We start from the raw sequence: 27089 nt of genomic DNA, 5'->3' as shown, positions 1-27089 counted from the left end.
TACAGAGATGAGACATTTTGGAGACAGAGAGGAGACAGAGAGGAGACAGATAGGAGACATTGAGGAGACAAAGATGAGACAGATAGGAGACAGAGAGGATACATTGAGGAGACAGAGAGGAGAAATTGAGGAGACAGAGAGGAGACAGATAGGAGATATTGAGGAGACAGAGAGGAGACATAGAGGAGACATTGAGGAGACAGAGAGGAGACATTGAGGAGACAGAGAGGAGACATTGAGGAGACAGAGAGGAGACATTGAGGAGACAGAGAGGAGACAGAGAGGAGATAGAGAGGAGACAGAGAGGAGACATAGAGGAGACATTGAGGAGACAGAGAGGAGACATTGAGGAGACAGAGAGGAGACAGAGAGGAGACATAGAGGAGACATTGAGGAGACAGAGAGGAGACATTGAGGAGACAGAGAGGAGACATTGAGGAGACATTGAGGAGACAGAGAGGAGCTAGAGAGGAGACAGAGAGGAGCCATTGAGGAGACAGAGAGGAGACAGATAGGAGACAGAGAGGAGACATTGAGGAGATAGAGAGGAGACGGAGCGGAGACATTGAGGAGACAGATAGGAGACAGAGAGGAGACAGATAGAAGACAGAGAGGAGGCATTGAGGAGACAGAGAGGAGACAGGGAGGAGCTAGAGAGGAGACAGAGAGGAGCCATTGAGGAGACAGAGAGGAGACAGATAGGAGACAGAGAGGAGGCATTGAGGAGACAGAGAGGAGCTAGAGAGGAGACAGAGAAGAGACAGAGAGGAGACAGAGAGGAGACAGAGAGGAGACAGAGAGGAGATATAGGTTCTACAGGTTCCATTCCTCCATGTCAGGACTAACTCCTATCACACCAAATACCTCCAACATAACTTTTTAGTAGAGGGAGTGTATCCTCTGTGTGCTTCTGGGCCTGTGGGTGTACTGTATACAAGCATGCATGAATGTGGGTGGGTGTGGGGTGACAGTGGTGTCTGCTGTGTTTTGATTGTATGAGCTCCTAGGATTTCAGTGTGCGTTCTTAATGTATAGCTGCTAATAGCACATATGTGGCTGGCTTGTTACATAACATACTGTTCTCTACCAGCCTGTGTGTTAGAAACGGCATATGTGGGGGAGGGAGGGAGGGAGGGAGGGAGGGAGGGAGGGAGGGAGGGAGGGAGGGAGGGAGGGAGGGAGGGACGGGGGGTGAAATAGAGTGCTGGGCAGCTGTGTTAGAGTGATCGATGGGAGGGCCTTGGAATTAGATTCCATTCTAGTGCTACATCTGCCATGAATAGACATTCTAGTTCCTTCTATAAATATCTGTGTGAGGGAGGTGTGGGGGAGAGAGTCAGTGACAGTGTTGACGAGAGGTGGGCTGTGGCTGTGTTTATAAAAAGCCTTCAGCCGAGGAGCAGACAGAACTTTCAGTGGAAGTTTGAGAGAGACCAACCAAAGGCATCTACAGCCGGCCAGCCAGCCAGCCCCACAGCCAGCCAGCCAGCCCCACAACCAGCCAGCCAGCCCCACATCCAGCCAGCCAGCCAGCCCCACAGCCAGCCAGCCAGCCCCACAGCCAACAAGCCAGCCAGCCCCACATCCAGCCCCACAGCCAGCCCCACAGCTCTACTACTACTACAGTACTACTCCTCTTCCTCCAGCAACCATGACAGAGAGACGTATCCCCTTCAGCCTGCTCCACACCCCCAGCTGGGACCCCTTCCGTGACTGGTACCAGGGCAGCCAGCTCTTTGACCAGGCCTTCGGCATGCCCGCCCTCCCTGAGGAGTTCCCCACCTTCCCCAGCGCCCACTGGCCCGGCTACATGCGCCCATCCGCCCTTGGCCCCGACATGTCCACTGCTGGATTCATACCCTCCATGATCTCCCAGAGTCCTGTGATGTCCCCCCTGCATAGTGCCATGATGCAGGCTGCCATGATGCCCCAGAGCCCTGTGATGTCCCCCCTGCATAGTGCCATGATGCAGGCTGCCGTGATGCCCCAGGGCCCTGTGATCGCACAGGCCCCCATGATGGCTCAGGCTGGGGCAGCATCGTACGCCCGTGCCCTCTCCCGCCAGCTCAGCTCTGGCATGTCTGAGATCAAGCAGACCCAGGAAGCCTGGAAGGTCACTCTGGACGTCAACCACTTCTCCCCTGAAGAGCTGGTGATCAAGACCAAGGATGGCGTGGTGGAGATCACTGGTGAGTAGCTCTTATCTGGAGATCTCGCTCTGTGTCTGTCTCTGGCTTTGGCTATGTCTGTCTCTGGCTTTGGCTGTGTCTGTCTCTGGCTTTGGCTGTGTCTGTCTCTGGCTTTGGCTATGTCTGTCTCTGTCTCTGTGTGTCTCTCTGCCTCTCTATCTCTGTCTCTGTCTGTCTAAAACTCTCTGTCTCCGTATTTCTCGCTCTGATTTCCAATGCTTTTTCAATGGGAGTTGTACGTTGACAGTCAGCGTAGATCCATACAATTTCCATCCGTTTTCACGCACAAAAGGTTCAGATGAGTTGAACTTTTGATGGGCCGACGGACACGTGACCATCCGTTTAGCCAATTAGAATTAGAAGGCGTTATACGTCACACACTCCACACGCGCACGGACAATGGACCAAAATTCATCTGTTCTAATTTGGTGTCCGTTCTCCACGGATTAGTCTGGCCGCGCACTTAGCAAAAAAAATAAACGAGATTAATTTGTTCCAATGATAATACCCACCAGAGGGCGAAATAGTCTTGAAAATGTTTGGCAGCAATGGAAATCAAATGCCCGTCCAACTGGTTCGTTCTGGCGCCGGCCATGAAATCAGGACTAAGGAGCGGTAATTCGGTGGCCACTGGCCAATGATGGTTGCAATTGAGATCAGCTGTGCCGGTGATTTTAGCGCGTATTGATGATTTAACGAGAGATGACCTTGTGTAGTACGCTGGCCATTGCTCGCTGCAATAGTCCCCAAAATAAAGGAAACACCAACATAAAGTGTCTTAATAGGGTCTTGGGCCACCACAAGCCAGAACCGCTTCAATGCACCTTGGCATTGATTCTACAAGTGTCTGGAACTCTATTGGAGGGATGTGACATCATTCTTCCACGAGAAATTCCATCATTTGGTGTTTTGTTGATGGTGGCGGAAAACGCTGTCTCAGGCGCCGCTCCAGAATCTCCCATAAGTGTTCAATTAGGTTGAGATCTGGTGACTGAGACACACACTCACTCTAAACCCCCTACGCTCCTATGAGACCCCTCTTTCAATTTCACTGAGATCTCTTCTTCTAGCCATCGTAGCCACAATAATGGGCAACTGGACATTTTTATACATGACCCTAATCATGTATGACCCTAATCATGGGGTGTTAATTGCTTAATTAACTCAGGAACCACACCTGTGTGGAAACACCTCCTTTCAATATACTTTGTATCCCTCATATACTCAAGTGTTTCCTTTATTTTGGCAGTTACCTGTATATGACCTGCATTTAATGAATGAGGCACATGAGATGTCTCACTTACTAAATACTACTAAGTACACATAGTGTTTCACTTGGCTTAGTAAGTGAGGTGTTGCTGTGCCATGGAGGACAGTAATGTGTTGCCATGGAGGACAGTGAAATGTTGCCATGGAGGACAGTGAGGTGTTGCTGTGCCATGGAGGACAGTAAGGTGTTGCTGTGCCATGGAGGACAGTGAGATGTTGCCATGGAGGACAGTGAGGTGTTGCCATGGAGGACAGTGAAATGTTGCCATGGAGGACAGTGAGGTGTTGCTGTGCCATGGAGGACAGTAAGGTGTTGCTGTGCCATGGAGGACAGTGAGATGTTGCCATGGAGGACAGTGAGGTGTTGCCATGGAGGACAGTAAGGTGTTGCTGTGCCATGGAGGACAGTGAGATGTTGCCATGGAGGACAGTGAGATGTTGCCATGGAGGACAGTGAGTTGTTGCCATGGGGGACAGTAAGGTGTTGCCATGGAGGACAGTAAGGTGTTGCTGTGCCATGGAGGACAGTGAGGTGTTGCTGTGCCATGGAGGACAGTGAGGTGTTTCTGTGCCATGGAGGACAGTGAGGTGTTGCTGTGCCATGGAGGACAGTGAGGTGTTGCCATGGAGGACAGTAAGGTGTTGCTGTGTCATGGAGGACAGTGAGATGTTGCCATGGAGGACAGTGAGGTGTTGTTGTGTCATGGAGGACAGTGAGGTGTTGCCATGGAGGACAGTAAGGTGTGTAGACCTCCCGAGTGGCGCAGTGGTCTAAGGCACTGCATCGCAGTGCTAGCTGTGCCACTAGAGATCCTGGTTCGAATCTAGGCTCTGTCGTAGCCGGCCGCGACCGGGCGGCGCACAATTGGCCCAGCGTCGTCCAGGGTAGGGGAGGGAATGGCCGGCAGGGATGTAGCTCAGTTGGTAGAGCATGGCGTTTGCAACGCCAGGGTTGTGGGTTTGATTCCCACGGGGGGCCAATTTTTAAAAAATAATGTATGCACTCACTAACTGTAAGTCGCTCTGGATAAGAGCGTCTGCTAAATGATGTAAATGTGTTGCTGTGCCATGGAGGACAGTGAATGTTGCTGTGTTGTGGAGGACAGTGAGCGTAACATTAGTTTCAGCCACAGGAGGTTGATAGCACCTTAATTGGGGAGGGTGACCTTGGAATGGTATCAAACACAGGGTGTTAGGGTTAGGTAAGGGGACAAAAACTGTTACCCACAAGGAGTACAGGGTGCACAGGCACATAGACAATTACCCCACTCATTTTATGAACCTCAAGATAAAACCAAGGTACTATTTTAAGACATTGTAACAATAGGTGAAGTGGTACCAGAAAGCTAAAAACTTCCAACCAGAATAAAGGGTAGTTCCCTGAAATTTTTGTTAATGGTCACTAGATGGCCTGAATTTCTATCAACAGCGTACCATAAAACAGTTGGCGCCAAGTGCCTTTCTCAATGGAACACCCAAAATATATATTTATTTTCCCCTTCCCCTGGGGGATTCGAACCAACAACTTAAAACTAACTTTCTTCATGCTCCAACCACTGGGCTATCATGGCCAGGTGCATGGCATTTGACATGTATGAAATGTTTGTAAACTAGACAAGATTGTCTTTTAGTTGGGAGGAGATGACACCAACAACACCAATCCTCAAAACATTTAGATCCTCAAAATCATAACAAATATAAATGGATAAATTAATTAATGAATATATGTTTGTTTTTTTACCTCAAAAGGTTATAAGTGCTGATGTTGGCAAATATAAATAAACAAGTGTTAATTATTCAAACAAGTCTATTAAGAGGAGGGGTTAAGAAATCAAAATAGCCTGCTTTTAAGTTTTAAAAAGAGGAAGAACCATATTCCGTTATCATGCAAATAAAAGAAATACAATGAAATCCCATCAAAATAAGAATGAATACTAAATAAATACATCATCAATTAAATAAGAAAATAGAAATTGTAAGAAATATTTTTAATAGGGGATCTATTAAAATTGGGTAGGAGGTTATTTGGTACAGTCAGTGTCACCTTCGCACACAAACAACATCAAAAATATCAAAAATATTTTTCTGGTTGGAGTAAGATCCACAAAGGGACTGGTCAAGATCCACAAAGGGACTGGTCAAGATCCACAAAGGGACTCTGGTCAAGATCCACAAAGGGACTGGTCAAGATCCACAAAGGGACTGGTCAAGATCCACAAAGGGACTCTGGTCAAGATCCACAAAGGGACTGGTCAAGATCCACAAAGGGACTGGTCAAGATCCACAAAGGGACTGGTCAAGATCCACAAAGGGACTGGTCAAGATCCACAAAGGGACTGGTCAAGATCCACAAAGGGACTCTGGTCAAGATCCACAAAGGGACTGGTCAAGATCCACAAAGGGACTGGTCAAGATCCACAAAGGGACTCTGGTCAATCTCGTTGAGACCGGTGGGGGCAAGTGTGCCCAATTTGTTAATCCACCTTTTCTCTGCTGCCAGTCTTTGGGTCTTGGACACCCCCCCCCCCCCCCCCCCCCCCGACTCCAGGCCAGAGATAGATATGTTCTCTTTTCCATGTGTACGAAAGGTTACATATGATTCTGTCATTTTATCCATTCTCTCTATGCAATACATGTGTTGTTTTAAACGTTTCAGTAATTGATTTTGGGGTTCTCCTACATACAGTTTGTTACATACTTTACATTCCATCACATAAAGAAGATTGGATGACTCCAGCTGGAAGTTTTGCCACACCGGAGCCCCCATTCCCATATATTTATTTTCCAGGTATTTGATACATCTAAAATGAGGGTTAACCTGCACTTCCACACTACCCAGGGAAGCATTCACCAAAATGTCTTTACGGTTCTTGTTTCTCCTAAATGCTGAAATTAATTTACATTTTAGTAGACGCTCTTATCCAGAGCGACTTACATGAGCAATTAGGGTTAAGTGCCTTGCTCAAGGGCACATCGACAGATTTTTCACCTAGTCAGCTCAGGGATTAGAACCAGCAACCTTTTAGGTTACTGGCACAACGCTCTTAACCACTAAGCTACCTGCGGTTTCAACGGTTTAAATCGGTTCTGTGTCTCCTCAAAATGTTTCTTAACAATAGAGTTAAGCTTCATTGAGGGTTTCGAAAAAATTGAATAATGTCAAGCTCATTGGACTGGCTAGGAGGTTCCCCACGCTCAAGGCCCCTCTTCACCTCTGCTTTGACTGTGCCTAGAAATATCTTGGTGTTGCCCCTATGTCTGAGTGCTTTAAAGAGTATCCGTGTAGCTGCCTCGACGTCTTAATTTTTTGTACGTGTTCTGTTAAATCTTATAAGTTGAAACTTAGTAAGACCCCTATAAGTGTGTTTAGGATGATAACTAGTCGTATGTAACAATGCATGTGTGTCGGTCCGTTTGAAATATACTCTAGTCCCCAAGAGTTTTCTATCATCATGGCCTGGCATCATAAAAACTTCGGTATCAAGAAATTCAATCTTTTGAGGTTGTACGTTGTACAAAAACTGTAATCGAGGGGTGATGTCCATTCAAAATATCTATAAAGTGTACAAACTCCCCCACCGAGTGGCACCAAACCCCAAAGATATCATCCAAGTACCGCGTGTAAATGGATGGACGTTTTTTTGCACACGAGGTAGTGAAGACCGTCTGCTCCCAATCGGCCATGTAAATGTTGGCACTCGCACGAGCAAACTTCTTCCCCGTTGCAGTACCTGAGATTTGCAAGTAGTGTTTTGTAATCAAATTCAAAGTCATTCCGCGTTAGTCCCAGTTCTAAGAAAGAAAGGATAGCCTCATCTGGTCTATTTGTATCCCTGCCCTAAATCCTAATTGAGTGTCAGTATTAGTGTATAGTGAGTCTACATCAATCGAGAATAACATTGCTCCAGAAGGTAACTCCCATTTCTCTAAGCTTATTAACAAATGCATAGGTACCCTTTACATGACTGGGGTGCTTCTGAGAGAAGGGATTGAGAAAGGAATCAATATACTCTGCCACATTACATGATTCACTCCCGCGATCAGAAACAATGGGACGGCCAGGGGGTAATCTGGAAGGGAACCGTCCATGAACCTGGGTTTTTATGGATTTTGAACAGTAGGTAGAACTTTCGCGCCCTAGGCGTGTCAGGGCCATGCAGATAACACATTTGTTTGGACTAAATATACTTATCTTTATATAGATCTTTTATGATTTCTCTAATCTTCCTCTGAGTTTCAAGCTGTAAGGAACGTGGTAGTGATCTATAGTGCTGAACATTGTTCAACCGTCTTTTCGCCTCTATTAAGTATTGTGTTTGATCCAAAATTACTATTTTTGAACCGTTATCTGCTGGTTTTATCACTACGTAATGATTTTCCTTCAATTCTTTAACGCTATCCGTAATTCTTCAGTCAGATTGTCCTTATCCACTTTTCGATATGAGATACTAGAAAAGGCTTCTATATCCTGCCCAAGGAGCCTTTGTATTGGCTGTGAAATAGAGGCCAACTCGGGTTCCCATTTTGATATTTCAATAAATGGTATCGGTGTTGAATCTGAAGTATAATCATAATAATCCAAAAATGTTCATACGTCTGTGATACGAGTGCAGGTCCCTTCTCAGAACCCCCCTGTCCGTCGTAAAAGTTGTAGGAATAAAAGTAAGTCCCCTCTCAAGCAAATCCCTCTCTGATTCTCGTAATGTAAATGTCAGAGACAAATTAAGAATATTAGACTGGGTGGGGGGCGGGTTCTCCCGTTTTCCAAACCTCTAGTTTAACTGTTTAAGCCATGACTCTAGCAGCTGATCTGCAGTCTCCGCAGTCCAATGGACCGGATCACGAGATTCCACCCTAAAATTACACTCATGCACCCCAGTCAGCGCCCTACGATATCGCTTGGTGATTTCATTTGTCTGTCTGATAAGTGCCTGCTGTCTCTCTGCCAATTGATCTGAAAATTGTATCAGTGACCAGAAGACCTCGGCATGGGGGAAGATCTTCTTAGCCAGACCCAAAAGCTGCTGGAGCTGTTTTTTGGTGGTTGACCTCAACATGATTAAAACTAAGACAGTTGTTATACCCCAACGCAAATAGAACCTCTTGAGTCGTTTCCTGGGGCTCCAGTTTTTTTTTTTACTCCCACAATGTGACGGATTTCTGCACTAGGAAAACTATCCACTTGTACTAATGCGTTATTATCTTTACAGATTTTCGACAGATTCGATGCTCCTATTATCACAATCGGTTTATTTATCTCTGTTGACCAATCCCTTCTTTTATTAGTTGAACTGGCGTGTCGTGTAGGTCTCCGGAAGCGAGCAGTACTGAAAGTTTCAGTATCAGTAGTGAAAGAAGTGGTGGAAACCCTGCTGTTGGAGAAATCTGAGGACTCAGAATGGGTGTTTCCTGTCAGCATTTGCTTTATATCAGAATGACCCTTCATCATTTCGTTCTCAGTGAGGGCCACCACTGGAAGTTGGTGTGTATGTGGTGTGTGTGATGCATAGGAGAGAGTGTTTGGCTGCACCCCTCCAGGTGCCAACACGCCATCTATACAGGGGGAAGGGGAGAGAGAAATGTCGTCAGACATAATTACCACAACATTACTAGTAACTGTCCCGCTTATTTCTATGCCTGAAGTCACTGGAGTCGAGGGGGGTGGGGCGTCATCTAAGGTTCCCAGCTCAAAATTGAAATTAAAAATCATAACATCAGTCTGTAAACTGCCAGGTTCGTTGTTAGAGTGCTGAAGGTTCTGAAGTGAGCTGTCTCCACCTGCGTGGTTAAGGTTAGATTCTAGGCCAGAGTCAATACTAAGGCCGGAACCAACTGGGGGGTACTGGAGTGAGCCATGTTGCCCTGACTGGTTTAGATTAATATCAAAATTAGAGCTAACCAAGGGTTGCTGTCGTAAGCTTTGTTCTCTTATGTGGTTGAGGTTAGGGTTATTGCCCAACTAAGGGTCATTGGCAGAGTCAAGCTTAAGACCAGAGCAAACTGATTGGTGCTGGAGTAAGCCATGTTCCCATGATTGGTTAAGGTTAGGGTTAAGGTTAGACTCAGATCTAACCAAGGGTTGATCGAGTAAGCCTTGTTGCCCTAAGTGGTTATGATTAGGGTCAAGGTTAGGGTCACAACTAATAAAGGGTTGATAGGGTGAGCTATCTTCCCCCTCAAGATAAAGGTTAGGATCTGGGCTAAGATGAGCCTCAGCGACACCACTATCTGACCCCTGACCCCAGTCCAGGTTGCGATGAGTTCACCCTGTGTACTTCAGCCTGTACTGTGCTTCTTACTGACGCCCGAAGACGTACGGCAGCATAACTGATTTTAGGAATGACTTCAGTAAAACCCCTTGTGATTGGGTTTCTCCTGGGAGGAGTAGGCGTACTGAGGTTTCCTGGGAAAGGCTGTGTTGTTATTGGGGACTGGATCTCAGTGGCTACACCTAGTCTGTTCCCCTCAGGAGTGGGGTCTCCAACCATGGTGCGTAGCGATACGATGGTGGAGGGGGTGAGCTTTCTCCCATACCTCGACCTTTCCCCAACCAATTTCTTTCTCTAGGGCCTGTAAATCAACAGAGGTCAATTGGTCCACAATAGCAGCGATGACAGAGTCATAATGCTCCCCTAAAATGTCCATATTTGTTTACATCCATTTTTCAGTGTTCTGTTTGACCTTTTCTGCGGTCTCCAATCTAGGTGAAGATGGTTTGATAAAAGTTGTACGTTTAGACACCTGTCTGCTCATGACAACTGGGAACGACTTGGAAGCTATAGCCTTGTGCACAATCTCTGAATGATGGATAGCCTGTAGAAGTTTAAAATATTTTATTTTGTTCGTTTCTGCCCTTTTGAATCAGCTGGTGTCCTATTCCGCTGTGTTTTGTTTACTGGTATCCTGTTGTTGCTATGTTGTCTATTTAAAAACTCACCCCGGTATGGGAGGTCTGCCAACACCCTGAAGCGGTTCTTCCATGAAATGTAGTATCCTCAAAAGATAAGATAGGATATATTGTCCTTCTAGAGTATCTACTCAGAGGATAGGGAAAAGAAGGGTGGTAGGATATTGACGTTAACACAACTACATTCTATATCTAAGAAATTCAAATGTCAAAATGAATTTAGAAAGACAATTAAAACCAACACAAAAACACAAAAGGGCTAGATAAACACAAAGACAAAAAGCCTGAAGGGTTTTTCAGGTTCCTCTCAGTCCAACAGATTGCAAGATAGTGTTTTTTCCCCCCCTTTTCCCCCAAAGAAATTGGGTACAGGAATACCACTTTAAACTTGATCATGTTGAATTCCAACAACCTTGAAAGAAATGTTGTTTCTTCCTTATAAAGTCTTTGGTTTGTTGAAACCATTTGTGTGCACACACAAAAAACACTTTAGAAGGGCGAGGTTGGGAGTGCTCACCAACTAAAAAACTTAACCTGGAGGACTGTATTTCCAGAGAGACTATGATTAAAAATAAGGATTCTGAGTCCCCAGGTTAAAAAAAACATTTAAATTTAAAAGTAGCCCAAGAAGGGTAAGGAAGTTCCTAGTTTAGGCTTCTTCAGAGGAAGAACTACATTCAAGGACCTTGTTTAAGAATGTTGGAGAACAGATAATGATATAAGAAAATCCATGAGAGAACCCAGACCCCCACTCTGTCTCTGCCCCCCATCTCCACTCATACACAGAGAGAGAGAGGACATTTATCTGTGACTCTGACTCGCCGTGTCTCTGAACTGCTAGTCCACTCCCAGAACTTATTCATGTTCTTTTCTCTGAGATGGTCCTTAGTAGCAGACAGTTATGATCAACAAAGCACGGAATCAACACTGCAATCTTTTTATAGAGGCTCTTGTGAATCTGATGTTTCGAGCAAAGCTGAAAAACTGGGCGATGACGATGAGGCTGCTTTATTGAGTCTAATTGATAATGAGTGTTATTATAAACTGATGATGTGTTTAAGAAACGAAAGTAACCCGTGTTTATTTTTTTGAGAACAGAGTGCACTTCATTTTACACATAGCAGACTCCCTTATCCAAAGCAAACTACAGTAGTGAGTGCATACATTTTCATACTGGTCCCTCATGGGAATCGAACCCACAACCTCAGCGTTGAAAGCGCCATGCTCTACCAACTGAGCTGCATGGGACCACTTTACCCACTTGACTACAAAGAGAAAACTCAGCCCCAATAAAACCCCCGCTCCTGCAACAGCCCAGTGTTGATACATGCCTGGTTAAAGGCCCTGGGTAAAGGCCCAGGTTAAAGGCCCTGGTTAAATCCCCTGAGTAAAGGCCATGGTTAAAGGCCCTGGTTAAAGGCCTTGGTTAAAGGCCCTGGTTAAAGGCCCTGGGTAAAGACCCTGGTTAAAGGCCCTGGTTAAAGGCCTTGGTTAAAGGTCTTGGTTAAAGGTCTTGGTTAAAGGCCCTGGTTAAAGGCTCTGGTTAAAGGCATTGGTTAAAGGTCTTGGTTAAAGGCCTTGGTTAAAGGTCTTGGTTAAAGGCCTTGGTTAAAGGTCTTGGTTAAAGGCCCTGGTTAAAGGTCTTGGTTAAAGGCCCTGGTTAAAGGCTCTGGTTAAAGGCCTTGGTTAAAGGTCTTGATTAAAGGCCTTGGTTAAAGGTCTTGGTTAAAGGCCTTGGTTAAAGGCTTTGGTTAAAGGCCTTGGTCAGACCGTGGAGGGGGGTCATCCCGGGGGGGGCGGGGGGGTCCTAACGCCGGCCGGGGGGGGGACAGGGGCCGGGAGAGGAACAGGTCCTTTAGGGGGGACAGGGGAGGGTTCAGGGGGCGGGGGGGTCCACACCGGGGGTTCCCACCTCGCTAGGATGGACAGACAGACGGATTATACTGGGCTCTGGTCCCGAGTGGCGCAGTGGTCTTAAGGCACTGCATCGCAGTGCTAGCTGTGCCACTAGAGATCCTGGTTCGAGTCCAGGCTCTGTCGCAGCCGGCCGCAACCAGGAGACCCATGGGCGGCGCACAATTGGTCCAGTGTCGTCCAAGATAGGGGAGGGTTTGGCCGGCAGGGATGTGGATTCGTTTCCCACGGGGGGCCAGTATATAAAAAATAAATAAAAAATACAATAAAAATACGTATGCACTCACTAACTGTAAGTCGCTCTGGATAAGAGCGTCTGCTAAATGACTAAAATGTAAAATGTAAAAATGTTAAAGGTCTTGGTTAAAGGCCCTGGTTAAAGGCCCTTTCACACTATCTCCCCAGTGTTGATGAATGCCTGGTTAAAGGCCCTTTCACTCACTCTGTCCAGTGTTGCTGTCCTGCAGGAAATGGGGACAGGTCTCTGTGGCAAACTCCTATTAGCAGCTCAGCTGTCGTCATAACAAACAGACATGCTGTCAGATAGCAGGGCAGTATTTCAGGCCTGGCATGTAGGGACCTGATGAAAGAGATTGAGTTAGCACTAACATGTAACATGTAACATGTAACATGCTAGTGAACGTGTCAAAGGGGACATGAATGTACAGTACCGACACCAGGCAAGGGGGGCGGGGGGGGGGGGGGGGGGGGCATGACATCTATTCTCAGCCCCTGGTAAAACAGAACAGACGGCTCTCCTAAAGAGTGAACCACTAGCTCCCTCAACAGTGTTGAAATATCAAGGGAGTGTTCAGACAGAGAGGCAACAGCTTGTGCTCTTACTCAAATAAACATTGATAAGATGGGCATGGTACATAAAGTGACTGCAGTCCCCAGTGTGTGAGACAGTGCCAAGACTGATCCGTGTGTGTGTGTGTGTGTGTGTGCGTGTGTGTGTGTGTGTGTGTGTGTGTGTGTGTGTGTGTGTGTGTGTGTGTGTGTGTGTGTGTGTGTGTGCGTGCGTGTGTGTGTGCGTGGGCGTATGTGTGTGCGTGCATGCGTGTGTGGGCGTGTGTGTGTTCTGTGTCCACAGGCAAGCATGAGGAGAGGAAGGACGATCATGGATTCGTGTCCAGATGCTTCACCAGGAAATACACGTAAGTAACACAACATCATTGTCAATGTTTATAACAACAATACAACTGCATTCTTGTCAAATAACCTGGAAGACCGCACAACAAATAAATAACCACTGTTGCATAACACGTTGTAACAATTTGTCACCATGCCGAAATAGGAATCATTTTAAAATAATTGGAGTAGAGCCTCTGTCAGTGACTGGACAAAATAATGTCTCTCCCATTTGTTTCAGAGATTAAGTTGACTCGGGACTCCTTTCAATGTTGATTTCGTCAACAACTAAAATCCATTTTCACTGGAAGGTTTTAAAGCTATTTCAAAGCTGGTAGAGCACGGCGCTTGTAGAGCACAAAGCTGGTAGAGCACGGCGCTTGTAACGCCAAGGTAGTGGGTTCGATCCCCGGGACCACCCATACACAAAAAAAAAAAAGTATGCACGCATGACTGTAAGTCGCTTTGGATAAAAGCGTCTGCTAAATGGCATATTATTATTATATTATATTATATTATATTTATGTTATATTCCTAAACCTTCTGGCACTTTTGTCAGTTGTATAGAAATGGTTTGGTTAGGCTACTTCATGGCAGCTTCATGGAGGCTTTCCTTCATATGATGCATATTATGCATTCTGCAGGCTTAGTCCAGACTCCAGTGGTTCTGTTGTGGTGGGTCTGGTCCTGTGAGCCTCTTTTGGTTGATTGGTCAAGCCTGTAGAGGGTTGATTGGTCAAGCCTGTAAAGGGTTGATTGGTCAAGCCTGTAGAGGGTTGATTGGTCAAGCCTGTAAAGGGTTGATTGGTCAAGCCTGTAAAGGGTTGATTGGTCAAGCCTGTAGACGGTTGATTGGTCAAGCCTGTAGACGGTTGATTGGTCAAGCCTGTAGAGGGTTGATTGGTCAAGCCTGTAAAGGGTTGATTGGTCAAGCCTGTAGACGGTTGATTGGTCAAGCCTGTAGACGGTTGATTGGTCAAGCCTGTAGAGGGTTGAGTGTAGCGGAAGGCTTAGCGAAGGCAGTGACTGACGGTGTTTGTATAGTACTGCCCTCTTCCCTGTAAGCTGAGCTCCACGAGACTCTGTCGCCATCCAGGGGCCACTACACATACCATGAATCTGGATTCAACACTACACATACCATGAATCTGGAGTCAACACTACACATATCATGAATCTGGAGTCAACACTACACATGCCATGAATCTGGAGTCAACACTACACATACCATGAATCTGGATTCAACACTACACATACCATGAATCTGGAGTCAACACTACATATACCATGACTCTGGAGTCAACACTACACATACCATGAATCTGGAGTCAACACTACACATACCATGAATCTGGAGTCAACACTACACATACCATGAATCTGGAGTCAACACTACACATGCCATGAATCTGGAGTCAACACTACACATACCATGAATCTGGATTCAACACTACACATACCATGAATCTGGATTCAACACTACACATACCATGAATCTGGAGTCAACACTACATATACCATGAATCTGGAGTCAACACTACACATGCCATGAATCTGGAGTCAACACTACACATACCATGAATCTGGATTCAACACTACACATACCATGAATCTGGATTCAACACTACACATACCATGAATCTGGATTCAACACTACACATGCCATGAATCTGGATTCAACACTACACATACCATGAATCTGGATTCAACACTACACATACCATGAATCTGGATTCAACACTACACATACCATGAATCTGGATTCAACACTACACATACCATGAATCTGGATTCAACACTACACATACCATGAATCTGGAGTCAACACTACACATACCATGAATCTGGATTCAACACTACACATACCATGAATCTGGAGTCAACACTACACATACCATGAATCTGGATTCAACACTACACATACCATGAATCTGGAGTCAACACTGCCCCACTGGAAGGCTGGAAAGCTTATAATAAAATAAGATTCAATCAAATTACATTAAAGAAAATGAAGATGTCTCAGTTAAGTATTTTATAGACAGCATCCAAATACTAGCCTTCCTTCCTTCCTTGGGTCCTCTTGCTCCTCCTGGAGCGTGAGACATTGACAACAGATTCCCAATGTATCTGGTGCCGTACAGTATCCTGACTGTGCTGTTTCCCTTATAATAATGTAATAATATGCCATTTAGCAGACGCTTTTATCCAAAGCGACTTACAGTCATGCGTGCATACATTTTTTTTTTGTGTATGGGTGGTCCCGGGGATCGAACCCACTACCTTAGCGTTACAAGCGCCGTGCTCTACCAGCTGAGCTACAGAGGACCTTAGTGCTCCCCTGGAGTTTAGACGCCAGGAAATCTGAATAAAGTATCAGATTACATTAAAGATGAAGATATATATCGAGAGATAAAAGCACTGTCCGCCTCCAGTAAAGTATTTCATCCATGTGCTGCGGTGTCTCCTCTCCCTCCTGCTCCAGGCTGCCCCCTATGGCCGACGCTGAGAAGGTGACGTCCACCCTGTCCCCTGAGGGAGTTCTGACCGTGGAGGCTCCTCTCAACAGGCAGGCCATCAAGGCTGCAGAGATCTCCATCCCTGTCACCAAGACCAACGACATGCCGATGATGAGGAAGGGAAGTGGCAACGAACGTCACGGAGAGGAGTGAAGAAACTCCACACACGTAAACACACATTTATGGGGGGAGGGGGGTAAATGAGGGATTGCCTTCTCTCTCATTCAACTATCCACCCTCAACACATCTACACCATCTACATTTTACATTTAAGTCATTTAGCAGACGCTCTTATCCAGAGCGACTTACAAATTGATGCATTCAACTTAGGATAGCCAGTGGGACAAACACCCTTTTTTTTCTTTTTTTTTAATGGGGGGGGGGGGGGGGGTAGAAGGATTACTGTTATACTATTCCAGGTATTCTTTAAAGAGGTCTGGTTTCAAGTGTCTCCGGAAGGTCGTCAGTGACTCCGCTGTCCTGGCGTCGTGGGGGAGCTTGTTCCACCATTGGGGTGCCAGAGCAGCGAATAGCTTTGACTGGGCTGAGCGGGAACTGTGCTTCCGTAGAGGTAGGGGGGCCAGCAGGCCAGAGGTGGATGAACGTAGTGCCCTCATTTGGGTGTAGGGTCTGATCAGAGCCTGAAGGTAAGGAGGTGCCGTTCCCCTCACAGCTCCGTAGGCAAGCACCATGGTCTTGTAGTAGATACGAGCTTCAACTGGAAGCCAGTGGAGTGTGCGGAGGAGCGGGGTGACGTGAGAGAACTTGGGAAGGTTGATATACGCTATATCTCACGCTCCAGTAATTACTATCTGCATTTAAATCAAGCAAAAAGTTACACACACACACACACAGAGAAATACACACACACACCCTCCTCATTTATATTATGTGTTTGTTAGACACTGAAAGCTATTACATCTGCAAACAGTGACTGCAGCCCTGCTGTTGTCTGTCTGTCTGCATCATCATTGTGCACTTGCTGCATCTCTCTCTCTCTCTCTCTCTCTCTCTCTCTCTCTCTCTCTCTCTCTCTCTCTCTCTCTCTCTCTCTCTCTCTCTCTCTCTCTCTCTCTCTCTCACTCTCTCTCTCTCTCACACAGCCAATAAGAAACCAGGACACCAGTGATATTGTACCCTGATCCCTGATCATTTTGTTGACAATGACCATCAGAGTTGTACAGACAGCACAAACTGATCTGGGACCAGGCTAGTGGTACAGCACAGAACCAATGGGCCAGCACATCTGGCTATTCCACTGATTGGAATAGAATGACATTCTATTCATTCTATTTTTATGATTTCACCATCCTCTGACTGTTGCTGGACAATCACTGTTGTTCAATGTGCTCTAAAATACCTGTCTATCATCTGTACAGTAGTTGCTTCTGGAAAGCTGTGTCCATGTAAAACAGTGAATAAACAAAGATCCTAACACTTTCTGTTATCTGTTCTAATTTAGTAAGATGTGATCTCAGTGCTGTAGCACAATGATTAACGCGTTGTTTTGAGTGATATTATATCAATGACGTCTGTTTGATTTTACTGGCAGTGGCATCGGTAGCATCTGTCAATCTACCATGGGTTACTCTGAAGATAAATAGAGAGACAGAGAGAGAGAAAGGAGATATATACAGTGGGGAGAACAAGTATTTGATACACTGCCGATTTTGCAGGTTTTCCTACTTACAAAGCATGTAGAGGTCTGTAATTTTTATCATAGGTACACTTCAACTGTGAGAGACGGAATCTAAAACAAAAATCCAGAAAATCACATTGTATGATTTTTAAGTAATTAATTTGCATTTTATTGCATGACATAAGTATTTGATACATCAGAAAAGCATAACTTAATATTTGGTACAGAAACCTTTGTTTGCAATTACAGAGATCATACGTTTCCTGTAGGTCTTGACCAGGTTTGCACACACTGCAGCAGGGATTTTGGCCCACTCCTCCATACAGACATTCTCCAGATCCTTCAGGTTTCGGGGCTGTCGCTGGGCAATACGGACTTTCAGCTCCCTCCAAAGATTTTCTATTGGGTTCAGGTCTGGAGACTGGCTAGGCCACTCCAGGACCTTGAGATGCTTCTTACGGAGCCACTCCTTAGTTGCCCTGGCTGTGTGTTTCGGGTCGTTGTCATGCTGGAAGACCCAGCCACGACCCATCTTCAATGCTCTTACTGAGGGAAGGAGGTTGTTGGCCAATATACATGGCCCCATCCATCCTCCCCTCAATACAGTGCAGTCGTCCTGTCCCCTTTGAAGAAAAGCATCCCCAAATAATGATGTTTCCACCTCCATGCTTCACGGTTGAGATGGTGTTCTTGGGGTTGTACTCATCCTTCTTCTTCCTCCAAACACGGCGAGTGGAGTTTAGACCAAAAAGCTCTATTTTTGTCTCATCAGACCACATGACCTTCTCCCATTCCTCCTCTGAATCATCCAGATGGTCATTGGCAAACTTCAGACGGGCCTGGACATGCGCTGGCTTGAGCATGGGGACCTTGCGTGTGCTGCAGGATTTTAATCCATTACGGCGTAGTGTGTTACTAATGGTTTTCTTTGAGACTGTGGTCCCAGCTCTCTTCAGGTCATTGACCAGGTCCTGCCGTGTAGTTCTGGGCTGATCCCTCACCTTCCTCATGATCATTGATGCCCCACGAGGTGAGATCTTGCATGGAGCCCCAGACCGAGGTTGATTGACCGTCATCTTGAACTTCTTCCATTTTCTAATAATTGCACCAACAGTTGTTGCCTTCTCACCAAGCTGCTTGCCTATTGTCCTGTAGCCCATCCCAGCCTTGTGCAGGTCTACAATTTTATCCCTGATGTCCTTACACAGCTCTCTGGTCTTGGCCATTGTGGAGAGGTTGGAGTCTGTTTGATCGAGTGTGTGGACAGGTGTCTTTTATACAGGTAACGAGTTCAAACAGGTGCAGTTAATACAGGTAATGAGTGGAGAACAGGAGGGCTTCTTAAAGAAAAACTAACAGGTCTGTGAGAGCCGGAATTCTTACTGGTTGGTAGGTGATCAAATACTTATGTCATGCAATAAAATGCAAATTAATTACTTTAAAATTATACAATGTGATTTTCTGGATTTTTTATTTTAGATTCAGTCTCTCACAGTTGAAGTGTACCTATGATAAAAATTACAGACCTCTACATGCTTTGTAAGTAGGAAAACCTGCAAAATCGGCAGTGTATCAAATACTTGTTCTCCCCTCTGTATATATATATATATCTGGTAGATGGATGCCCGGACCTGAGATTGAGAAACACTGCTGTGAATCACATCACAATACACATGATGGGTATCACACAGCCGTTTCCATGGTCGCAGGTTGAGGACTCACACCGAGTGTTGAAGGGCTCAATTCAATCCATACCCAAGTTGGGCGCCACAGCAAGCTTGAAATGTAAAGGTCATTTCCGATTGAGACGACACATGCAGCGTTTACCATGACTGCGATCTCCGATAACGCGGGAACATTGCCTTTAAATGTCAATCGGGCTACAACGCGGAACTTCAGCGCTACAGATTGAATCGAGCACTTAATCAGACCATTAGTTATCCATAGGGGTGTTAGTAGTTATCCATAGGGGTGTTATTAGTTATCCATAGGGGTGTTATTAGTTATCCATAGGGGTGTTAGTAGTTATCCATAGGGGTGTTAGTAGTTATCCATAGGGGTGTTAGTAGTTATCCATAGGGGTGTTAGTAGTTATCCATAGGGGTGTTAGCTTGGAGTCAGATTTACTATGTGAATTTCATTGTCCCCAGGCACAACCACTCAACTGAAAATGTTACTGTTTTAAAGCTCATTTCCTGAAATTCTATGTATTTTGATATGACATAGGCCTATGATCAGGGAGGTCCTTGTTCTCAGGTGGAAAGTTGTTTGCGACACGTGCCAGGGAGAGTTACCACCACACCAAGGCTCTGCACAGGACATAATAATAGTAATGGTTGATGGCAGTGGGGTAACCAAATCATAGATTGCAGTCTCCTTGTCCATATACTGCTTTCAAGGTAAGGACACAAACATTTTGTAATTTGGGTGAACTCTCTCTTTAAAATAGGGCTGGAAGAAAATCCTGCTTGCTCTCCAGGAGGGTTGGCCACCCCTGATCTATGTTTCCTGAGTCCTGCTTGCTCTCCAGGAGGGTTGGCCACCCCTGATCTATGTTTCCCAAGTGATGGGTGTTTGAAAATGTTCTTGTTATAACAATAATTTCTCAAGATCACCCAACCTTCAAGAAAGATCTAATGAATATCAATATTCAGGTGGTTTATGCCAATTAGTTGAAGATCCCTGCCTTCACCTTACTCTACAGAGACAAAATATGATTTGTTTATGAGTTGTGAATCCCCCTACCATCTTCGCCTTGCATGTGATCCCATGTGGCTCGGTTGGTAGAGCATGGTGCTTGCAATGCCGGGGTTGTTGGTTTGATTCCCACGGGGGAACAGTATAAAAATGTATGCATTTACTACCGTAAGTTGCTCTGCATAAGAGCATCTGCTGAATGACTCAAATGTAATGTGTGAATTTTCCTAAATTAAATTTGATTCCTGGAGCATTCAATATCCCATTCTTATTTGTATGACTTATTCAAAACTGTCCATGAATGGCTGCAATAATAAATAGTCTCATATAATTCATTTTCAAAGACACAAGTAGGCATATCATATTTCAAATATGTGATTACACTGGCAACACTGGGAAGAAGTGGAATAGTACAATACGTTTGGGGAATAACAGTAGTGTTATTGCTGGCAAGCACAGTAATTACCTTTATATGTTAGCCCATTGTTAAGAATGAGAATGGTTCCATATCAGACTAAATAAAGTAAATAGAATGATTTTCATAGTTACAAATCAGGTCACTCTACCAAACTTCCTGCTAAAACATACTGCCTATTCGTTGTCACAACCTAAACGACAATTCACCAAACGAGGGGACTAATACAAGTGTGGATTAAATCGATTTAAAATTAATGCTGCCAAACGGATGCATTCTGCGATAATAGGGACGGGAGTAACAGCAAGATAATTTTGTGACATTGTACGTAAAAGTGACATTGTACATAAAACAGCATTACCGTGCTGCTATTTTTACAGTTCTATAAAGTCAGCGGAGAACGTTCCTTCTCGCCTTTCAGCTCCACTCTAATCTTGAGGGGCGTTTCTTTAAAACACGCATCCAATCTCCTTGATCCCTAACATAACTAGACCTATCATATGCTTCAATGTGCCGCGGTTCATTGCGCTATGGCAAGACAGGACAATGATAGGCTTGAATAGAATGATAGAAAAAAAGAAGGCGCAAAGCCTATCGGTTTTACTGTCGTTTGATGGTGGTTCTCCAAATTTATATACAATTTGGGTATGTGAGATATGCGGTGAGACCATATGTACAGAAGTCGCTGCAGTGTTACAATTGTGAAACGTTTTTGAAGTTTAGATTTCTGGATCTCCAGAAAATGTTACAGGGAGTACTGAATAAAGAGGTTCCCCACTCCCAGGTTGCTGAGCTTGTGTAGGGATCTTTAATCAGACTGAAGGAGTACAGTTTTTTGTTTTTGTTTGAAATTCATGGTAGTAGCGTGAATTTGGTTAGTTTTTTTCTTTGTGTGGTAATTTATATGAATTTGTTCATCCAAAACATATTTAGTTTTTGGGGTATTTCTTACTATCCCGTACAGTAGGTGGCGGCAATACACCTGCTGAGTGTAGTCTGCCAATAAACCTCAAAGAAAAACAAGGACAATTATAGAGGTTCCTCTCATGATGTTAAATTGCAGGCGCCGATGTTACGATTTCAAAACGATTTGGAGCACAGTTGAAAAGTTAACGCGCTGACTATACAATGGACTAATAAAAGCAGTATTTTCAATGCATGAGATATAAGAGGTGTGCTGTGAGAGCGGGAGAAGAGGGTCACATGTGTGGGGTTATAATAATGACAGAACTATGTGAGTTTTGTATTTTGAATTTCGTGGTCGCACATTGAGATTCGTGTTGCAAGTGCGATTCGCAAATGTGTAATAAAATGTTGCAAGCTTGTATCATGATGTGTGAAAGATTTAACAATGGTCGCAAAATTGTAACTTTAGATTTGAATAACGTCAATAAGATTTGCTAGTATAATTCCATTTACGAGTATGAATATTCTGCTGTGAATCAAAAAATACACTTGAAGATTTTGAATCTGCGCTCAGAGTTCTGCCACTGTTGTCACTTTAACAAGAGATTCGTAAACTTGTAAAAACGTTTGTAAGTTTGTATAAAGATATTTGCAATTGAAAAAGTGATTTGAGCTCTGGGGGAAGGACCTTTTACTCCTGACCAATCAGTTCCCTCTGTCAAAACCACAACCGCCTAACCATTGGCTGGATTGCTCCATCAATCAAATCTCAGGAAGTAGCTCCCCAGGTAAATTAAAGTAAGTCTCTTTTATCTGTGTTCATCTTTTTTGTGTGTGAAAAGGGCATGACAGTAGTTTGCTTATCATGTGAAATATAATTGTACATTTCAGACGAACTCCAGACCACCATTGCATTGACAGCCGCTTTGTGTCAGCTAGCTGACTTCTGACATTCATCCTAGCTTTACTATCAACTGGCTAGCTTTACCAGGCAGCTTTAGAGGCGAGGGGAGAAAAAATGTATTTGCTAGCTAGTTAGTTAACCATCTGATTGATGAAGTTGATTATACATGCCATTAGCTAGCTAGATAGCTAAATTGAAACTGCTGGGGGAAAGCTAGCTAGCTAGCTAACTCCCACCATCATCACTGCAGTGTACAGTAACTAATGTTAGTCCGCAATGAAACACATTAAATGTGGAGAATGATGCATTTCTGTCTGTTGGCCATCAAGTTCAGCAGACTTTTAGCCCTCTATAACTGGCTACGAGACTATTGCAGCTCTGTGGGTGTAACATTTATTGACAATTTTGATACCTTCTGGAAACAAAGCTCGTATTAAAAGGAGGATGGGATCCACCCAAATCATTTGGGTTCCTTGATCCTTTCACAGCATTATAAGGCTGCGTTGAGACAATGACTTCTCAATGACCCAAATCCAGCTCATTTAAACCCTACCATTGTGTCATAATGCTTCAGCAAATGTACATTATCCTAGGGGCGTTGGAAGACACAATGTAAATAACCTAATTTATATCCCTCTTACTGCCCGGAATGCCTTTGCTGATCCTACAGCTATTGTATGCAGTAATCATGTGTCTATGAACCAGAGTAATACTGTTAGCGCTGAGGTGGTGTGCCCTAGTAGGATGTCCACTGTGTGTAGCTCACCCTACACTAATACAAAATAACTTGTGCATGTCTACCTCTGCTAAGCTTCCCAGTAAAGCAAGAAAAATAATCAAGCATCCCAGAAAAGTGTTAAAATAGCCCATGTTAACATATGTAGCTTAAGAAACAAGGTTCATGAAATCAATAATTTGCTAGTAACAGATGACATTCATATTCTGACAATCTCTGAAACTCACTTAGATAATACCATTGATGATACAGTGGTAGCAATACAAGGTTATAACATTTACAGAAAAGACAGAAACACCAACGAGGGCGGTGTTGCGGTCTATATTCAGAACCACATTCCTGTAAAGCTTAGAGAGGATCTCATGTTAAATACTGTTGAAGTAATATGGCTACAGGTTCACCTGCCTCACCTAAAGCCCATTCTGGTGGGAAGCTGCTATAGACCACCAAGTGCTAACAGTCAGTATCTGGATAACGTGTGAAATGCTTGATAATATATGTGATATCAATAAAGAGGTATACTTTCTGGGTGATTTAAATATTGACCTGCTTTCATCAGGCTGCCCACTAAAGAGAAAGCTTCAAACCAGTGCCTGCAACCTGGTTCAGGTTATCAATCAACCTACCAGGGTAGTTACAAACAGTACAGGAATTAAATCATCAACATGTATTGATCATATCTTTACTAATGCTGCAGAAATTTGTTTGAAAGCAGTATTCAAATCCATCGGATGTAGTGATCACAATATAGTAGCCTTATCTAGGAAAACCAAAGATCCAAAGGCTGGGCCTAAGATTTTGTATAAGAGGTCATACAATAAGTTTTGTAGTGATTCCTATGTTGTTGATGTGAAGAATATTTGTTAGTCCGTGGTGTGTAATGAAGAGCAACCAGACGCTGCACTTGACACATTTATGAAATTGCTTATCCCAGTTACTAATAAGCATGCACCCATTAAGAAAATGACTGTAAAAACTGTTAAATCCCTGTGGATTGATGAGGAATTGAAAAATTGTATGGTTGAGAGCAGAGCATATGAGCGGAGTGGAGCGGTGAGAATCTCAGCTCCTCGCTCACGGAGCTGTTCACCCCTCCGCTCCCCCCGCTCAAAGCCACATCAGGCCAGTCCGCTCATTATCGCTCAGCGCTCAACGCAGTTTGCATCGCGCTCCACTCAAATCGCCCCCCGCTCACTCCAAAAAAGGAACAAAATCTGCATGTATTTCACTTTTAGCTTAAACCACAGCCTTACTTTATCTCCCCGAATTTGTTGCATACAGACTCATCTCGGATTATCCATTCTGTCTTGAAACGGGGATCTAACACTGACGCTAAAATGAGATGTTAATCAGTATAGTATATTCCATAGCGAATTGACACGTTGTTTGCCAATGTTTCTGCAAAAGCAGCGATGCCCATTGGAAGTGCAGCGTGAGTGTAATCGGTGAGCAGGGATTTGATTTCTGTGACAGCAGGGAGGATCATCCCCAGGTTCCCCAGCTCCTTCTGCATTTTGTCTGTGAGGTCTGCTAGTGGTGTCAGCACACTGACAAGGTGCGTCAGCTGCCGTACTTGATTCAGGGTGATGTTAGCAACATTAGACTTGAGTTTGTTTTACCATAACGGGTCTTTTTGGAACAACCGGATGAACGACTGAATCATCCGCAGCTGGCTGCTCCATCGAATGGCGCAGGCATTTGTGGGGCGGACACCTAATTGGTCGGTTTCCTCTGTGCTCTTGCGTACACTTTTCACCAGGTGCCCGACTTTCACTAACAGCCTATTAATGTTGTCGTGCTTGTTAACGGCGTTTTTGATCGCCAGCTGAAGCATGTGAATGGGGCATCTCAGATGTAAATTTGACAAAGTAAAGTACTGATTTATCATAGTTTCTTTGGGGAGTGTAGCCCGGTTGAGCTGCGCTGGCGAAGTGTTGCATCCCTTCGCGTTCTCCTTTACTCAGCGGTTCATAGTCCATGAAAATCATTTCAAAAAATGCTACATCCAGCTCTCTTTTTCTCTCCCTTGTTATGGTTGGGCCTTTGCGTGCAGTGAATAAACTTTTGAATTCCTCAACCCTTTTCTCTTGTTGCTGCTGCTGCTCCTCTCGCTCTATAAAATACAAATTCATGGACGACACAAATTAAATTAAACAGATGGATTCTGGGTCAGGCTTGAGCATGCTTCAGACTCGTGGTGTGAGCGAGCGAAATTGGAGCGGGACATAGGGTCGACGCTCCGTCCTTTTAAAAATGCCGCTCTGCGCTCTGTTCAAAATCCGTCCGCTCACGCTCCACGCTCGCTCCCGCTCCACTCCGCTCATATGCTCTGGTTGAGAGGGATGAGGCAAAAGAGATGGCAAATAGCTCTGGATGTACAACCGATTGGCAAACGTACTGCAAATTGAGAAATCATGTGTCTAAACTGAATAAAAAGAAGAAGAAACTACACTATGAAACAAAGATAAATTACATAAAGAATGATAGTAATAAGCTTTGGAGCACCTTCAGTTACATTTCGGGCAAAAATGCAAACTCAGATGGCTCATTCATCACAAAACCCATTGATATTGCCAACTACTTTAATGATTTTTTCATTTACAAGATTAGCAAACTTAGGCATGACATGCCAGCAACAAACGCTGACACTACACATCCATGTATATCTGACCGAATTATGAAAGACAAGCATTGTAATTTTGAATTCCGTAAAGTAAGTGTGGAAGAGGTGAAAAAAGTATTTTTGTCGATCAACAATGACAAGCCACCGGGGTCTGACAACTTGGATGGAAAATTACTGAGGATAATAACGGACGATATTGCCACTCCTATTTGCCAAATCTTAAATTTAAGCCTACTAGAAAGTGTGTGCCCTCAGGCCTGGAGGGAAGCAAAAGTTATTCCCCTACCTAAGAATAGTAAAACCCCCTTAACTGGCTCAAATAGCCGACCAATCAGCCTGTTACCAACCCTTAGTAAACTTTTGGAAAAAATGGTGTTTGACCAGATAAAATGCTATTTTACAGTAAACAAATTGACAACAGACTTTCAGCACGCTTATAAGGAAGGACATTCAACAAGCACAGCACTTACACAAATGACTGCTGATTGGCTGAGAGAAATTGATGATAAAAAGATTGTGGGGGCTGTTTTGTTAGACTTCAGTGCGGCTTTTGACATTATCGATCATAGTCTGTTGCTGGAAAAACGTATGTGTTTTGGCTTTACACCCGCTGCTATATTGTGGATAAAGAGTTACCTGTCTAACAGAACACTGAGGGTGTTCTTTAATGGAAGCCTCTCCAACTTAATCCAGGTAGAATCAGGAATTCCCCAGGGCAGCTGTCCATGCCCCTTACTTTTTTCAATCTTTACTAAAGACATGCCACTGGCTTTGAGTAAAGCCAGTGTGTCTATGTATGCGGATGACTCAACACTATACACGTGAACTACCACAGCAACTGAAATGACAGCAACACTTAAGAAAGAGCTGCAGCTATTTTCAGAATGGGTGGCAAGGAATAATTTAGTCCTAAATATTTCAAAAACTATAAGCATTGTATTTGGGACAAATCATTCACTAAACCCTAAACCTCACCTAAATCTTGTAATGAATAATTTTACATTTACATTTTAGTCATTTAGCAGACGCTCTTATCCAGAGCGACTTACAGTTAGTGCATACATTATTATCTTTTTTTTTTTTTTTTTCATACTGGCCCCCTGTGGGAATCGAACCCACAACCCTGGCGTTGCAAACGCCATGCTCTACCAACTGAGCTACATGGGGCCTACCCTGGATTGTAAACTGTCATGGTCAAAACATATTGATACAACAGTAGCTAGGATGGGGAGAATTCTGTCTA

At 44.4% G+C, this 27089-nt stretch overlaps 1 protein-coding gene across 1 annotated transcript; it reads left to right on the top strand.

The window, feature by feature from the left end:
• Window positions 1-1588: 1588 nt before the first annotated feature.
• Window positions 1589-16261, top strand: LOC311126771 (heat shock protein beta-1-like). The gene is made up of 3 exons (XM_084200753.1): window positions 1589-2189; window positions 13373-13436; window positions 15893-16261. The coding sequence occupies exons 1-3, from the start codon at window positions 1652-1654 to the stop codon at window positions 16077-16079; spliced, it is 789 nt and encodes a 262-aa protein (XP_084056879.1). The 5' UTR covers window positions 1589-1651; the 3' UTR covers window positions 16080-16261.
• Window positions 16262-27089: the final 10828 nt, after the last annotated feature.

Source organism: Coregonus lavaretus, assembly GCF_964263955.1.
Source record: "Coregonus lavaretus genome assembly, contig: HAP1_SCAFFOLD_2841, whole genome shotgun sequence".
Taxonomy (NCBI): Eukaryota; Metazoa; Chordata; class Actinopteri; order Salmoniformes; family Salmonidae; genus Coregonus; species Coregonus lavaretus.
Note: the sequence above shows the minus strand (reverse complement) of the source record. Positions and strands in the feature narration are given on the sequence as shown.

Coding starts and splice junctions, on each gene's coding strand:
- LOC311126771 (XM_084200753.1), top strand. CDS start 1,652: ATGACAGAGAGACGTATCCCCTTCAGCCTGCTCCACACCCCCAGCTGG. Junction 2,190..13,372: donor TGGCGTGGTGGAGATCACTG/GTGAGTAGCTCT, acceptor CTGTGTCCACAG/GCAAGCATGAGGAGAGGAAG. Junction 13,437..15,892: donor TGCTTCACCAGGAAATACAC/GTAAGTAACACA, acceptor CTCCTGCTCCAG/GCTGCCCCCTATGGCCGACG.